We start from the raw sequence: 15,623 nt of genomic DNA, 5'->3' as shown, positions 1-15,623 counted from the left end.
ATTTTAATTCTTATGTTTCAATAAGTCAAAAGTCCTAAAACACATGTACGTAACCTCCAATGTCTAAAAGACGTTTTTCAAAAGTAAAAAAGTAGATCCAAGTTAATCCCAGTTTTTTAATATAAAACAATATTTAAAATAACGATTCAATTTGTCATCACAAATTAAATCTACTCTTGAAGAGCAGCAGAGTTAGTCCTTAAAAAGATGCTTTTTGCGTTTTTCAGTTTGATGTAATTTCACTTTTTTTTCTCAGTCACCTGGTTACCCAGCATGCCTCAGTGGTATAAATTTGCAATATGACATTTGTGTCTGTGGTTCTCCCTCATTCAGGACACAGCAGACTTGAGTGCAGAGGGCTTGTTTGTGTGTTTGTTTGTTTGTTTGTTTGTTTGTGTGTTTGTTTGTTTGTTTGTTTCCGCTGGCCAAGGGACGTGTTTAATCCTTCCTCTGACAGAAAGTATTTTTCTATAGTGGAAATACACAGGACTGATACAGTAAACTCATTAATTCACAGTTAAATTGTCCAGTTGTATATACTTCTGTTATTACTACTACCAATACTACAACAACTAATAATAATAACAATAATAATAATAATAGTGATAATAATAAAAGTAAGAAGAAGAACCACTGTCCTCTCTTTTCTCCCTAAAACACTAAAGAGAGCTGAGAAACGTTGGAAACTATAAAATCAAACATATTTAAAGTTGTGGTTGATTAGCTGTTATAGTTTGTTCTTACCTATGCTGCCTTTTCTGACGTACAGTTTTCATTGTGGTTGAAAAGAAATGTTAAACCGCGAGTGAATTTAAGTAGTACAGACTTTACTTCGTTTACGTACTTTTGGCTTCCAACCAAATCGTCTGAGATTTTCCCTGGTGCGGAACATCTTGTATTTTTTAATAATACTTTGTACTGTAGCCACTGGAACTTGAAAACACTTAGATATGGCCTTGTAGCCCTTTCTTGACTTGTGAGCAGCCACAATGCACAGCTGCAGGTCCTCAGTGAGAGCTGAGAAATGTTTTTTTCCACAATAAAACGTCTTGTACATTGTCTTATTATCTTTCGGCAGACACCTATGTCATTTCCAGTCAAAACAAAACTTGCTGGTTGAATAAAAGTAACTTTAAGTAAAAATTTGCCATGGGTATGAATAATTATGGGTTTGACTGTTGTGTGTTTAATCATCATGTTTGAAGTACAGAGTTTCTTCAGTTCTGGTCAAGAGAAATAGCGCCCCCAATAGGTGTCCATTGCTTGTGGGAAGTGCTTTGCATCTGGTGTGTGTGTGTGTGTACGGTGGCCCCTAGAGAAAAAGCACGTACAAAATCCAAAACACATGCAAAATCCAAAACACTTACAAAATACAAAGCACATGCAAAATACAAAACACATGCAAACTCCAAAACACATGCAAAATACAAAACACATGCAAACTCCAAAACACATGCAAACTCCAAAACCAGTGTTGGTCAAGTTACTTGAAAAAAGTAATCAGTAACTAATTACTGATTACATCCCCAAAAAAGTAATCCCGTTACTTTACTGATTACTTCTTTTCAAAGGTAATTAATTACTTAGTTACTTAGTTGCTTTTTAAAAACACGATTTACAACCTGAAGAGGTGATAAAGCGATAGCTCTTTCAGCCCAATTCTACTTTTTCTACATAATCCATCATACAAAATGTAATCAAATGGAAAAGTCTCTTTTTTTAACTTGTTTTATCAGTTTTAATCTTTTAACTTTATGCATCAAGCAAAAATTTAATTATATGCAATATTCTCTGACTTGAATAAATTAGTTTAACATTTAAACCTATTTTCTACACATTCCAGCACATAAAATAAAATATTTTTTGTGTTTACACTCACTCTTTCAAATAGATGCAAGTAAAACACAGCAGAAAATAAATAAAGTCAAAGACTCAGCGGTCCTGTTGCTCTATTTTCACCTGTAAAGCAGGAGTGGAGCAGGCGGAGGTTTACCCTGGTGCATGCGTGCCGCGGTCAGTTGAAGAATCCGCGAGTTTCTCTGTGAATTTCCCATTACGTCATTGCGCACTGCTTGCTTGGAAGTTTAGGGGTTTTTTTCGCTGTAAAAAGAAGTTTTCTTCCCACGCACGATGGACGCTAATGTTTTTGTCACTTTTTGTGGAATCAAACTTAAAGTAAGGTCAGTACTTCCACGCTTTAAACGCTGCACGCTCATACTCTCTCCCACAATCGATATGTGATCCATTGTTGATCTGCACACAGCTGTTGTCACTAACGGCGCACTCGCTTATGTCACTGTCGTGAGACATTCTCGCAAAAAATCACGGTTTTAGTAACGCAGTAACGCAGCGTTCCTACGGGAAAGTAACGGTAATCTACCGTTTTTGCAATAGTAATCCCTTACTTTACTCGTTACTTGAAAAAAGTAATCAGATTACAGTAACGCGTTACTTGTGACGCGTTACTGCCCATCTCTGTCCAAAACACATGCAAACTCCAAAACACAACGGAAGTGCTCCAGGACGCTAGGGGCAGTGTTGAGTTTTTGTTACCTAGTGGCTACATAAGCCATGAAGTTTCTAATGACCGGATTTGGTGTGTGGCAGTAAAAGGTAAATGAACCTTTTTTTTTTAAATTCTTTGAATATATATTAGTGTTTGTGTATAAATCAACAACTAATACACATATGCTCTCAATTGTGTAAGTTAAGTTATCTAGGTAGTTGTGTTTTGGAAGTTCAGTTTTACACTAGCAACGTAGCTGTTGTGTTGGAAATGCGTCTGTGTATATACACTTTAGCTTAGGTCTGCCCTTTGTCGTTTTAATACTCCATTTTAAAAGAAAAATGCTGTTTGTTTCAGGGTAAGAATGTTTTGTCCATATTGTGGCCATAACGTGGGAGAAGTTGTCAAGTTCTGCGGTTCATGTGGCAAACATATTGAGTTTTTGGCGTTTGTCGACAACAGTAAGTATTTCACAAATAACATATTAAAAAAAAGTTGTCTCAACCAGTTCACAAAGCTGCCATTTGGCTGTTTACAGTTTATTTACATTTGAATGCAGTCCTTATTTACTATATTATTTTTATGTTATATAAATTGCATACACGTTATTTTGCAATCATTTAAACCAGTAAGGTATATATCTGTGAAGATTCTTAGTCGTCCAGGTTAGGGTTATAGTTGTAGACTTTATTTGTCTTGAATTTACTGAGGCCCAAAGAAGCAACATATTAATTTAGTTTAATAATGAGACAATAGATTGGTTTTAAAATGTCATTGTTATTTAAAACTGCACATTTCTTGTCTGATGATCTATTTTACCATTTCCCATCTTATTTTTTTTCTGTTTATAAGGATCAATTCAAGAAAACATTTCCATCAAAGACCTCATTCAGAAATATTTCAGAGACGGTTACTCCTATAATGAAACTTTGGACATTTTGGCCTCAAAACATAAACAGAAGATCAGTCTGACCACACTTAACTGTAGATTAAGAAGTTTATCACTGTCCCGCAAAAAACATTACTCAACTCAGGCCTTGATTCGTGCTGCAATAATAGAAGAGCTGAAGGGACCTGGTCAACATTATGGATATCGTTCAATGTGGCAGACACTGCGTCAGAAACACCATCTTTCTGTGAAAAGGCATGATGTCATGGTGATGATGGCAGAGCTCGACCCATCTGGAGTCCAAAAGCGCTCAAGGAAAAAGTTTGTACGAAGAGTTTACGATTTACCTGGACCAAACCACACTTGGCATGTTGATGGATATGACAAATTAAAGCCATATGGTTTGACTATCAGTGGTTGTATTGATGGCTATTCGCAGAAGGTATTATGGTTGGTTTGCGGAGCAACTAACAGCAACCCAGAAGTCATAGCTCAACACTACGTTCAGTGTGCTTCAGAGTTTGGAGTCATACCAGTGCGACTTCGCACAGACTGTGGCACTGAAAATGGGACGATGGCAGCAATGCATTGTGCCTTACGGTCATCTCATCAGGATTTTTTTGCAGGAGCTGCCAGTCATATGTATGGATCTTCAATAACAAATCAAAGAATTGAAAGCTGGTGGTCGTACTTCAGAAAACAGCGGTAGGTTTTTAAATTTTTCAAGAAACAACTATATTAAGCAGATAAAAGTGTGGCTGTAATATATAGTCTGTGATGCAGAAGCTTTGATGTGTATTACACCACCTTTCCTTTATAGCTTCAATGTGTAGCCATTATGTTACATACAAGTATAAGATAGAAAATATAAACTGTAATAGTCAATAAAGAAAGTGAGATGGATAGAAATCCAAAATGCACGCACTTTACGTCAACTCAAGAAACAATTTCATAAACGTAAGAAATAGTGAGGCTTTGAAGGCTGGTGATTGGTGAACTGATGGTATGTTTTTGTCTCTTTTAGAACACAGTTCTGGATGGACCTTTTGAGTGACATGAAGGAAATGCACCTCTTTAATGGTAGTCATGAACACATGTGCTTGGTGCGCTTCATTTTCATGGCTGTGCTTCAGAGGGATCTGGATGAATGCAAAAGAAAGTGGAACACGCACCTGATCCGTCCAGTTAGCCAGTCACGCTGTCCATCTGGTAAACCGGATGTGATGTATTACCTGCCTCATAGGTTTGTATCACTCTTGTCAATTAAAAATGTGAAAAATCCAAATTCTGTAATTTAAGTAGAAATCACAAAAATGACATTTTTTTTTAGCACCTTTTAATCTATAAATGGTAAATGTCCTGTATTTGTATAGCGCTTTTCTAGTCCCTAAGGACCCCAAAGCGCTTTACACAACCAGTCATCCACCCATTCACACACTGGTGATGGCAAGCTACATTGTAGCCACAGCCACCCTGGGGCGCACTGATCTATGCACTTGATCATATAGTCTTCTTTTACTGTATGGTCATAAAAAACAGACACCACAGTGTTTGTACCACCAAAAATGTGGACTAAATAGGTCTACTTTTTTCACATGTTGATTCCAGTGCTAAAATTTATGAAAAGCTGTTTTATATTATCTCCTTAAATACATGACAAAAATCTGCCAATGTTTTTAGCAACTCAATTGTTCAAGACAGGTAGTTACAGGAACTCTGACCACCTTCTATTCTATTCAATGCCATAATACAGCCAATGGTCTTAAGTAAAAGCATATGTTCACTTTAAGCATAGTTCCCCCCCCTACAGAGACAAGGATGTTGTAGCGTTTTCTTAGTTTTTTAATAGTAAAAATTTTCCTTGTACAAACTTTTAGGTTTGGTGGACGCGGCTGTGGCCTTGCAGTTGGACATCAAGAGCTGAGCCAGTTCAGGATGAGTTTAACTCCCGATTTCTGTGGAGACCCTCACCTACAGGAATATTTTGAAGGACTAAACAGTGGCTTCAGTTCATCACAGACATTGGAATCTTGTGTGGAGAACTACATCAGACTAAAAAGACTTGCTGGGTTGTAATGCCAAGGTTCCCACACATCCCAGAACTGTGGATTCCACTTTGTGGTTATAATAATGCACCACCTGCACTTTTGTTAAGGCTAAAAAAATGTTTTTTGCTTCAAGTAGAACACAATTATAGTTCATCAGTTCATAGTCACTTAAAAAAATAGCCTTTGTGTTTTTCCAAATAAGAATATCAGTTGTGACAGTGAGATCAAATAAATTATTTCTCCTAACAGATGATATTGTGAAGACTCTCTTAACCTCCACCTTAAATGCAAGACACGTGTTGGTATTATTAGCTTTATTAATACAGGTTGATATAAAATAAAGGAGTAAAAACACTCTAATTTAAGTAATAAGATTTATTGTTAACCTTAACAAGGCAAATTACACTTTGCACTGACATACAAATTGTGTAAAATGTACAATATCTATGAATATATCTATTCTAAATGCTGAATAGTAGTAAAGGGAATTCTTTCTAAAGCTAAAGGTACTAAAAGTAATCATTTCAAATCACAGACATTTACTTTAGCATTGTAACTAAAACAAAGGCCTTGGCCCAACAGATATCTAGCCAATTTCTTTAAACAAACCTTTTTGTATAAGAACAAAAACACAGTTGAAATGAAGACTATATTACAGTGTGAGGATCAAACTGTAAGTCGATCAATACAGACCAAAACCAGGAGAGTTTAATATTCCAAAGTCCATATCATCCTGGAACTGCTTATATGACTGAGCCATTGGTATCATTATGGTGTTTGCACATGTTTTCCCAATTGGGAAACGTGATGCATCACCAAACAGCAATCTTGGTCTTGGTTCCATTCCAGCTGGTGGAATCCTGTTTAGGCCCATGGCAAACATCAGTATGTCTTGTAGGGAGACTGCTGTTTTGGTATCTAGAATTAAATAGAATGTAGCTAAAGATAAATCTTTATTTTCTAAAAATTTCAAATACAAAGCAGAATATCAGAAACTTGGATCCTCAAATGTTCCAAAGTATTATGTTTTTACTTTTTTTTCCAAGATTAATAGCACAAACACCCATACCAGTTCAATATAAAAAAATATAAAACAGCAGCTCTGTGGTGACTTACTATTGCAGTACAATTTTTCCATTTTAAACAGAAACTGTAAAGGTGATAATTTGACTCTGTTAGTATTGTTTAGGTCATGCTAGGTAGCTCCCCAATAGCCACTGCTGGCAGCACATTCATCCCCCAAGGGATGAGTTCAATTCAATTCAATTCAATTTTATTTATATAGCGCCAAATCACAACATAAGTCGCCTCAAGGCGCTTCATAGATACAGAGAAAAACCCAACAATCATATGACCCCCTATGAGCAAGCACTTTGGCAACAGTGGGAAGGAAAAACTCCCTTTTAACAGGAAGAAACCTCCGGCAGAACCAGGCTCAGGGAGGGGCGGCTATCTGCTGCGACCGGTTGGGGTGAGAGAAGGAAGACAGGATAAAAGACATGCTGTGGAAGAGAGACAGAGGTTAATAACAGATATGATTCAATGCAGAGAGGTCTGTTAATACATAGTGAGTGAGAAAGGTGACTGGAAAGGAAAAACTCAATGCATCATGGGAATCCCCCGGCAGCCTATGTCTATTGCAGCATAACTAAGGGAGGATTCAGGGTCACCTGGTCCAGCCCTAACTATATGCTTTAGCAAAAAGGAAAGTTTTAAGCCTAATCTTAAAAGTAGAGATAGTGTCTGTCTCCCGAATCCAAACTGGAAGCTGGTTCCACAGAAGAGGGGCCTAAAAACTGAAGGCTCGCCCTCCCATTCTACTTTTAAATACTCTAGGAACAACAAGTAGTCCTGCAGAGCGAGAGCGAAGTGCTCTAATAGGGTGATATGGTACTACAAGGTCATTAAGATATGATGGGGCCTGATTATTTAAGACCTTGTATGTGAGGAGCAGGATTTTGAATTCAATTCTGGATTTAACAGGAAGCCAATGAAGGGAAGCCAAAACAGGAGAAATATGCTCTCTCTTTCTAGTCCCTGTCAGTACTGTTGCTGCAGCATTTTGGATTAGCTGAAGGCTTTTCAGTGAGTTTTTTGGACATCCTGATAATAATGAATTACAGTAGTCCAGCCTGGAAGTAATAAATGCATGAACTAGTTTTTCAGCGTCACTCTGAGACAGGATATTTCTAATTTTAGAGATGTTGCACAAATGGAAGAACGCAGTCTTACATATTTGTTTAATATGTGCATTGAAGGACATGTCCTGGTCAAAAATGACTCCAAGGTTCCTCACAGCGTTACTGGAGGCCAAGGTAATGCCATCCAGAGTAAGAATCTGCTTAGATACCATATTTCTAGGCTTTTCAGGGCCGAGTACAATAACCTCAGTTTGATCTGAATTAAGAAGCAGAAAGTTAGCGGCCATCCAGGACTTTATGTCTTTAAGACATTCCTGCAGTTTAACTAATTGGTGTGTGTTTTCTGGCTTCATGGACAGATAGAGCTGGGTGTCATCTGCATAGCAGTGAAAATGTATGCTATGTCTTCTAACGATGCTGCCTAAGGGAAGCATGTATAATGTAAACAGAATTGGTCCTAGCACTGAACCTGTGGAACTCCATAATTAACCTCAGTGTGTGAAGAGGACTCTCCATTTACATGCACAAACTGGAGTCTATTAGATAGATATGATACAAACCACTGCAGTGCAGTACCTGTAATACCTACAGCATGTTCTAATCGCTCTAATAGGATATTATGGTCGACAGTATCGAATGCTGCACTAAGGTCTAGCAGGACAAGCACAGAGATGAGTCCATTGTCAGAGGCCATAAGAAGATCATTTGTAACCTTCACTAAAGCTGTTTCTGTGCTGTGCTGAGCTCTGAAACCTGACTGAAACTCTTCAAATAAACCATTCCTCTGCAGATGATCTGTTAGCTGTTTGACAACTACTCTTTCAAGGATTTTTGATATGAAAGGAAGGTTGGAAATTGGCCTATAATTAGCTAAGACTGCTGGGTCTAGAGATGGCTTTTTGAGTAAAGGTTTAACTACAGCTAGCTTGAAGGCCTGTGGTACATAGCCGATCATTAGAGATAGGTTGATCATATTTAAGATCGAATAATTAATTAATGGCAGGACTTCTTTGAGCAGTTTTGTAGGAATGGGGTCTAAAAGACACGTTGATGGTTCGGAGGAAGTAATTATTGAAGTTAACTCAGAAAGATCAATTAGAGAAAAAGAGTCTAACTTAACATCAATGGTGCTAAGAGTAGCTGTAGGTAATATTACATCTGTGGGATGATTACTGGTAATTTTTTCTCTAATGATAAAAATTTTATTTGTGAAGAAGTTCATGAAGTCATTACTAGTTAACGTTAAAGGGATTGTTGGCTCAAAAGAGCTCTGACTTTTTGTCAGTCTGGCTACAGTGCTGAAGAGAAACCTGGGGTTGTTCTTATTTACTTCAATCAGTGATGAATAGTAAGATGTTCTGGCTTTGCGGAGGGCTTTCTTATAAAGCAGCAAACTATTTCTCCAGGCTAAATGATGATCCTCTAAATTTGTGACACGCCATTTCCTCTCCAGATTACGAGTCATCTGCTTTAGGGTACGTGTTTGAGAATTATACCACGGAGTCAGGTACTTCTGATTTGAGACCTTAGTTTTCACAGGAGCTACAGTATCCAGAGTCGTACGTAGTGAGGAGGTGAAATTATTAACACCCCCCCCCAAAAAAACAAAACAAATTGTAACAAGAATGTGTAGGAGATTCAACTGCTCAAAGACAAAAAAGTGCTTCTGTTCTATAGCAGAAATATCACCTGACAGTTTAAACTTAAAAAAATATATCATAAAACTAATATTCATGAAAGAGCTGCTTTATTGGTTTGCACTGATCATAGTAATTTGTTTGCAGTACAAGTTTTGTATTATACAAACCTTCAGCGTCTATCAGATAGTCTCGCCAGAATCCAAGCACCCGGGTTTCTTCCTGCCGTCTTGAACTGCCAGGTTCGCTCAGGACCACTGCAAACATGTCCTCTAAAAAAATCAGATGTCAGTGGCTCTGGTCTTGAGCACATGAAGGGTTGGAACAACAAAGGATGCTGCTGCAGGGCATGGATTACACCAAGTGTTGCGAGGCCATCCTTAAATCTATAAGGGGAAAATTGTCATCAGCACTACAATAAAAACATGAAAAACACTTTTTGAATGTTTTATTTTAATTATTCCGAAAGCACAATGAATTTTACATACTTTATTGATCCTAGGGGGAAATTAGATCTCAGCATTTAACCCATCACCCTTGGGGTGAGCAGTGAGTTAGTGCTGGCTGTCTTACTCAAGGACACACCTGGTGTGTGGGCTCTCATCGAGCGTGCTACCTTCTGAATCCCAGTCTGTTTTATCCATTGCTCCACCATGCCACCTTCCGAATTTATATTTTACCATCTGCATTTCTATTCATCAGCAAGTGAATGTTGCAAACTGGAGCTTAAGTTACTTCAGCCACAATGTTGCAAATGCATTTTCAGTCAGTACAGTACGGTTTATTCTCAATAAAATCAATAATGTAAAAGATCAAACCACCTACAAACATCAAATTTGCACTGCATTTTTTTAAAGTACCTGCCTAAACATGGTCACTGGCTGAACTTGTGTTTGCAGCTTTGTCCAGTTTTATGCGGGGACTGATAAGTAACAGGAATTCTAATAGAATAAGTGTTTAAAAGTTTGAAATTTGATCTCTGTCCTCGCAGCTTCACATGATTTTTTCCATACTGAGTAAAGCACATGCATGATAACTCAAAAACTTTTTGCAAACATTAGGCTCCAAGTATAATTAACCATGGAAACAATAAGTAAAAAGGGAAGATGCAAAACTGTAAAATTAAGCAAAAACATACATATTATTCGAAAAAAAATTTGGTCAAAAGAATAGGCGGCTTCTGTAGCTGTGGTCTGTTATCAATTCAGTATAGTGTTGCTTATGGTTTAAAAAAACAATTTTGTTAAAAAACTATTATTAAAATAGTGTAGCTACATTGCCCCATTATTTAGTATCAGTCCAAATACTTACAAATATGTTATCTTTGCATTGAGAAGTGGTTGCGGTATATGATGTACCACTTAAGGTAGTCCTTAATGATGTTGCCTTTACCATCTAAAGAGTCCGGAAATCCATAGCAGCCAGCTGTCTGCAATAAGCTGCAATGCATTTCAATGCACCCATGGAGTTCCTTCAGCGTTGCAGCATTGGATATCTAGTGTTTACATAAGAAAAAAAAGAAAATTGCAGTATCACAAGGTTGTTGTGCATGACGTTCACATAAAAATTATTTTAAATATAATTACTAGTGCACTTCAGTGTTTGGTCTATATTTTAAAACATGTTATTCTGGTATTGTTTTCTACTCCTCTACTTAAAGTCAAACATTTATCTTTGTTCATAATTAACAAACATCGGTACACTTAGCATGCTGATTAAAATTACAACTACTTTGGAGCACAGTGTTACAGTCCAATGTGCAATTTAACACATCAAGCTTTGTGATAACAAAAGAAATTGTAGTTTTAAAATAGAATATTTAAATCAACATACTTCCAACAGAAAAGCTTTTGTAGCTTCATCAGTTACATCTTCAGTCGTGACCTCCACCACATCAGACTTTGTTGTCCCAATCAGATGCTGGTAGAGTGTCTTGGAGAGGAAGGAAGGCCCTGGACCACCATGTACCAATGATGTGGCAATCATTCTGCCAGCAAGGAAATATTCATCCTCTCTTGCAGCTGGTAATGGATTTATTTAGTTAGTTATGCTAAAATAATGCTTTAAATTATATGCCTTTTTATTTTAATAAACAATTAATCATCCAAGCTTAACTTCAGAATGTATTAATTTAATTTTATAGTCAGATGGTATAAATTTCTCACCAGCGCTGTCAAATGTAAGAAATTTGCTGTCCTCAGGTCCATCAAAGATTCGTCGTGATCTAAGGCATTTCATTAATAATGTCAAAAATTCACATTTAGGACCACCATTATCCATTCCATCTTCACGCTGTCCTACATCATCGCTGAACTTCACAAGTATATCATCAGTTGGGTTGTAAGACACACGTCTAAAGCCCCGAGCTGCTCCATCCCAAACATTTGCCCTGTTTATATTAAATCTGCTGACAGATGTTTTTGTCTTAGACGCCAGCTCTTCAAGTACTTCTGCAGCAGTCAGGCCATTTGTAGTAGAACATAAAAAAATTATTAAATATCACATAAAATGAGGATGTTAATACTCACTTTTAGCATATTTACATTCTCACATTTAAATGTATACCTTTGTGTTTCACTCTCATCCTTTTCGATGAGAACTTCTTTGTCTGAGTCACTATCAATTACAATCGTTGCATAAACACTTGTGTATGTACTGCAATGAAAAACATTTAGTGGGCAAAGTAGAACATTTCTTAAAATCTAAAGTTAACTAAGATTTTATTGGTCTAGTGTCTCAATACACAAATTTCTGTGTCCAAAACATACCTGTAGCAGGGACCTTGAGTCTAAATATCAAAAATATATGAACAGTTAATATAATTTATGTTTGTAGCCTGTATGATAATTATTAATGACATTTTTCAGAGTCTTACTTCAGAAGAAGTTTGCAAGTTTGACCCCCTGTAAAGAATTTAAATAATTTCAGAATTTACAATATAATACATAATATTGTATTTTGGCTCCTCCCTATTCACGGTCGCCGCACTGTATCCTCCACAATACAAAACTTACCTATTTCTTGAAGGTGCTCTTTCCGGCATGCTGTGATTATCTGGAAAATCCCATACCTGATAAGTAGTAAAATAAGATTAACAGCACTTTTTAAAACTTTAAACTTTTCTTGATTATATTGGTGTATACAACCACAGACACACACACACACACACACACACACACACACACAAAACACTGGTAAAAAAAAAGAGACTAACCACAGTGTCCAACAGTGGGCTTTCTACTACTTTTACTTGAACTTCATTGTCCTCTTCAGATTCACACTCTGTGTTGCAATCTGCAAATATTCAATGATTCAAAACATACAGTCTAATTTAAATATATGTATGTATTGAAAGCTATATCTAACAATTAGCAAACATATAGAACACTTTGGCTATGCAGCACAAATTAAATATATTTAAAATCTGTGGCAAAATCATGTCACTCTCTGATTAACATTTTTTTGAAAAATCTTGAATTATTTTTAATATCTAAAATTTATGATTGTCACTGCATTATCAGAATCACTTACCAGTATTTAAGAAGTCATCATGGTTACAAATGTAGAGAGTTATTCTTTGATAGGCCTTCCCTATGGCATCCTTGTATTTTTGGATGGTGAAAGGGGTGTTGGTTCCAGGAATTGTGCTAACTTCCCTTGCATCAGGGTATAGCAGTACATAGGGTAAATCGGCCATGTCCTGGTTAAAGTCCTTATGTTTTTTCACGCTGGCAGACAAGATTTGCTCAGTTGACCAGTGAGAATGAACATCAACCGGAAGTGACTTTCCTCGAACAGGTCTTATACCATCAATGGTCCTTGTCATGATGCCAATCTGTATCTAGAAATGAGATTAACAATAACATGTTTTTACATCTTTGCTCCTACATGGTCTTCCCTGTCTTCCATTTTATTTCTGATCTGTAGTTGTGCTCCAGCTGTGCTGTGACTCAAAAGACAACATTAGCGACTAAATATAGTTTTAACAGGGGGCATATATTATTGAAGGAATGTTGACCAAAGGCTGACAATTAAGAAATTCAGATCAGGTTAAAAATTGTAAGCCCTGTATCAGTGGTGAACTACAATCCCCAAGAGCGGCAACTAGATCGTTTCTAGTTTCTTCAACGTTCCCTGAGCAACACTAATGTCCAAGGTTGTGATTAGCTGAACACACCATATACAGGTAATGAACAGCAATCAGCCTCAAAGTAAATTAAACAGAGATAGTACGGGGGGGTCCATAGCTGTAGAGGACATAGTTGGCCACCCTTGCAATATATACAGTTCCTTTCATATGCATATGGAAATTTACAGTGATGCCTTGGCAGTGCTACAGGTAATTTGGATTTTGTATTATCAACAAAAGTGGTCAACTTCCACGTTCAAGTTTATGACATACCTTCACTGGTTTCTGTTCCTTCTGTTCCTGGTGTTTCTTTGAAAAAAATGCCTTTCTTTCCCTTTCTTTCACATCCCTAAATTTTATAGACTCCACTAATGATTTCCCAGCTATAAACAGAAAAAAAAAAAGTTATCATTTTAGGGAAGGGACAGTTAAGAAGATTTATTTAATACAAATATGTTTTTTACCCTGTGTAGACTGTATAGTTGTGCCAGTCAGGATGCTGGAACTGGTAGATGGAAGAGCTGCTGCCTCTTCACCATGGGCAGGATTTCTCGACACAGTGCTGGTGATGTCCTTTAAAAACTTGATGTTTTTACCACATAGACTACAAAAGGCAGGACTGTCTGCCAAGAGGTGTCCACAGAAGGGACAGTACATCTGTAAAAATGACCCCATCAAATGTTTTACAAAATTAAGATTCACTACAACCCACAGAAAATACAAGTATTTCACACCTTACATTAAGACTCCTGAATGCACAGACATATATGCGCAAGTCCCAAAAACATTACACTTAGATTTTTATAACCTCTCTTGCAAATACTTGTTTGACTATGAGAATGTTTTTCAATCAATTACTCAGAGCAAAATATTAAAATAAGATTACATATTTCATCTTAACTTTCATTATATATATATATGTATATAAACTGCACAGCATGCTACTTTTGATGTTTAGCAAAGGACAGACATCGCTAAAACATTACGTTTTCATACTTTTATCCATTTTTTAAACCAGTTCTCTATGAGCAAAGCATAAACCAAGCGTTCATAGTAATAAAAAAAAACAAAACAATCAAACTAACAACAGTTTGCACATTACCTTTATTATGAGGCGTGGTTGGTCATCCTTGCTGGTGTCTTCCGCTGGTATCCATCTCCGTGTGTTTGCAACAAACTTGCCGTTTATTTTGCAAATCGAGCTCAACACTGCCCCTAGCGTGGAGTGGAGCACTTCCGTTGTGTTTTGGAGTTTGCACGTGTTTTGGATTTTGCATGTGTTTTGGAGTTTGTACGTGCTTTGTCTCTAGGGGCCACCGTATGTGTGAGATGAACTCACACACGTCGGAAAGAAGACTCACTGCAAAAATCCGACCCAATAGGCTTATGTTATGGACTTATGTGCTCTCTTGGAAATTAGATTTTTATTCTCAATTAGTTTTTTACCTAGATAAATAAAGGAGTACTAAAACAAACAAACAAACAAACAAACAAAAACTGTCTTTTGAGTAATCCAGATACCACATTTTCCTCTACGATCTTTTATATTCTGAATTAAAATGACACATTTAAAACATTCAAATTTACACCACTGTATAAATTTTGCCGAAAATCGTATCCGTGTTTTTTATTTTAAATTTCTCCGATCGCTAAATGAATGCAGTTACTAAGCATGAGTCTTCTTACCGTTTTCATGTCCTTTCGCAGACGCAGTTACAAGAATTCAATTCAATTCAATTCAATTTTATTTATATAGCGCCAAATCACAACATAAGTCGCCTCAAGGCGCTTCATAGATACAGAGAAAAACCCAACAATCATATGACCCCCTATGAGCAAGCACTTTGGCAACAGTGGGAAGGAAAAACTCCCTTTTAACAGGAAGAAACCTCCGGCAGAACCAGGCTCAGGGAGGGGCGGCCATCTGCTGCGACTGGTTGGGGTGAGAGAAGGAAGACAGGATAAAAGACATGCTGTGGAAGAGAGACAGAGGTTAATAACAGATATGATTCAATGCAGAGAGGTCTGTTAATACATAGTGAGTGAGAAAGGTGATTGGAAAGGAAAAACTCAATGCATCATGGGAATCCCCCGGCAGCCTATGTCTATTGCAGCATAACTAAGGGAGGATTCAGGGTCACCTGGTCCAGCCCTAACTATATGCTTTAGCAAAAAGGAAAGTTTTAAGCCTAATCTTAAAAGTAGAGATAGTGTCTGTCTCCCGAATCCAAACTGGAAGCTGGTTCCACAGAAGAGGGGCCTGAAAACTGAAG

The 15,623-nt window shown here is 37.1% G+C and overlaps 2 protein-coding genes across 3 annotated transcripts; one reads left to right on the top strand and one right to left on the bottom strand.

Annotated features, from left to right (window-relative positions):
* The first annotated feature begins 2,550 nt into the window (after window positions 1-2,550).
* Window positions 2,551-5,731, top strand: LOC120717946. 2 transcript variants are annotated; one of them, XM_040006231.1, is made up of 4 exons: window positions 2,551-2,967; window positions 4,022-4,100; window positions 4,420-4,638; window positions 5,273-5,731. In XM_040006231.1, exons 1-4 carry the CDS (start codon window positions 2,871-2,873, stop codon window positions 5,469-5,471), a joined length of 594 nt encoding a protein of 197 aa, XP_039862165.1. In that variant the 5' UTR covers window positions 2,551-2,870; the 3' UTR covers window positions 5,472-5,731. The 2 variants fall into 2 exon arrangements, with proteins under 2 accessions (XP_039862165.1, XP_039862164.1); XM_040006230.1 differs by having other exon boundaries at window positions 3,359-4,100; window positions 5,273-5,724.
* Window positions 5,732-5,802: 71 nt separating this feature from the next.
* Window positions 5,803-14,598, bottom strand: LOC120717945. Its single transcript, XM_040006229.1, has 13 exons — window positions 14,453-14,598; window positions 13,815-14,007; window positions 13,624-13,733; window positions 12,753-13,062; window positions 12,436-12,515; window positions 12,236-12,291; window positions 12,097-12,124; window positions 11,990-12,009; window positions 11,387-11,445; window positions 11,055-11,242; window positions 10,544-10,716; window positions 9,392-9,607; window positions 5,803-6,361 (listed from the first exon to the last, which is right to left on the bottom strand). The coding sequence occupies exons 2-12, from the start codon at window positions 14,005-14,007 to the stop codon at window positions 9,394-9,396; spliced, it is 1,431 nt and encodes a 476-aa protein (XP_039862163.1). The 5' UTR covers window positions 14,453-14,598; the 3' UTR covers window positions 5,803-6,361; window positions 9,392-9,393.
* Window positions 14,599-15,623: the final 1,025 nt, after the last annotated feature.

This window comes from Simochromis diagramma, unplaced genomic scaffold (assembly GCF_900408965.1).
Source record: "Simochromis diagramma unplaced genomic scaffold, fSimDia1.1 OVJJ01000510.1, whole genome shotgun sequence".
In the NCBI taxonomy this organism is placed as follows: Eukaryota; Metazoa; Chordata; class Actinopteri; order Cichliformes; family Cichlidae; genus Simochromis; species Simochromis diagramma.
The sequence above is the reverse complement of the archived record's forward strand: the minus strand, read 5'-3'. Positions and strand labels throughout refer to the sequence as shown.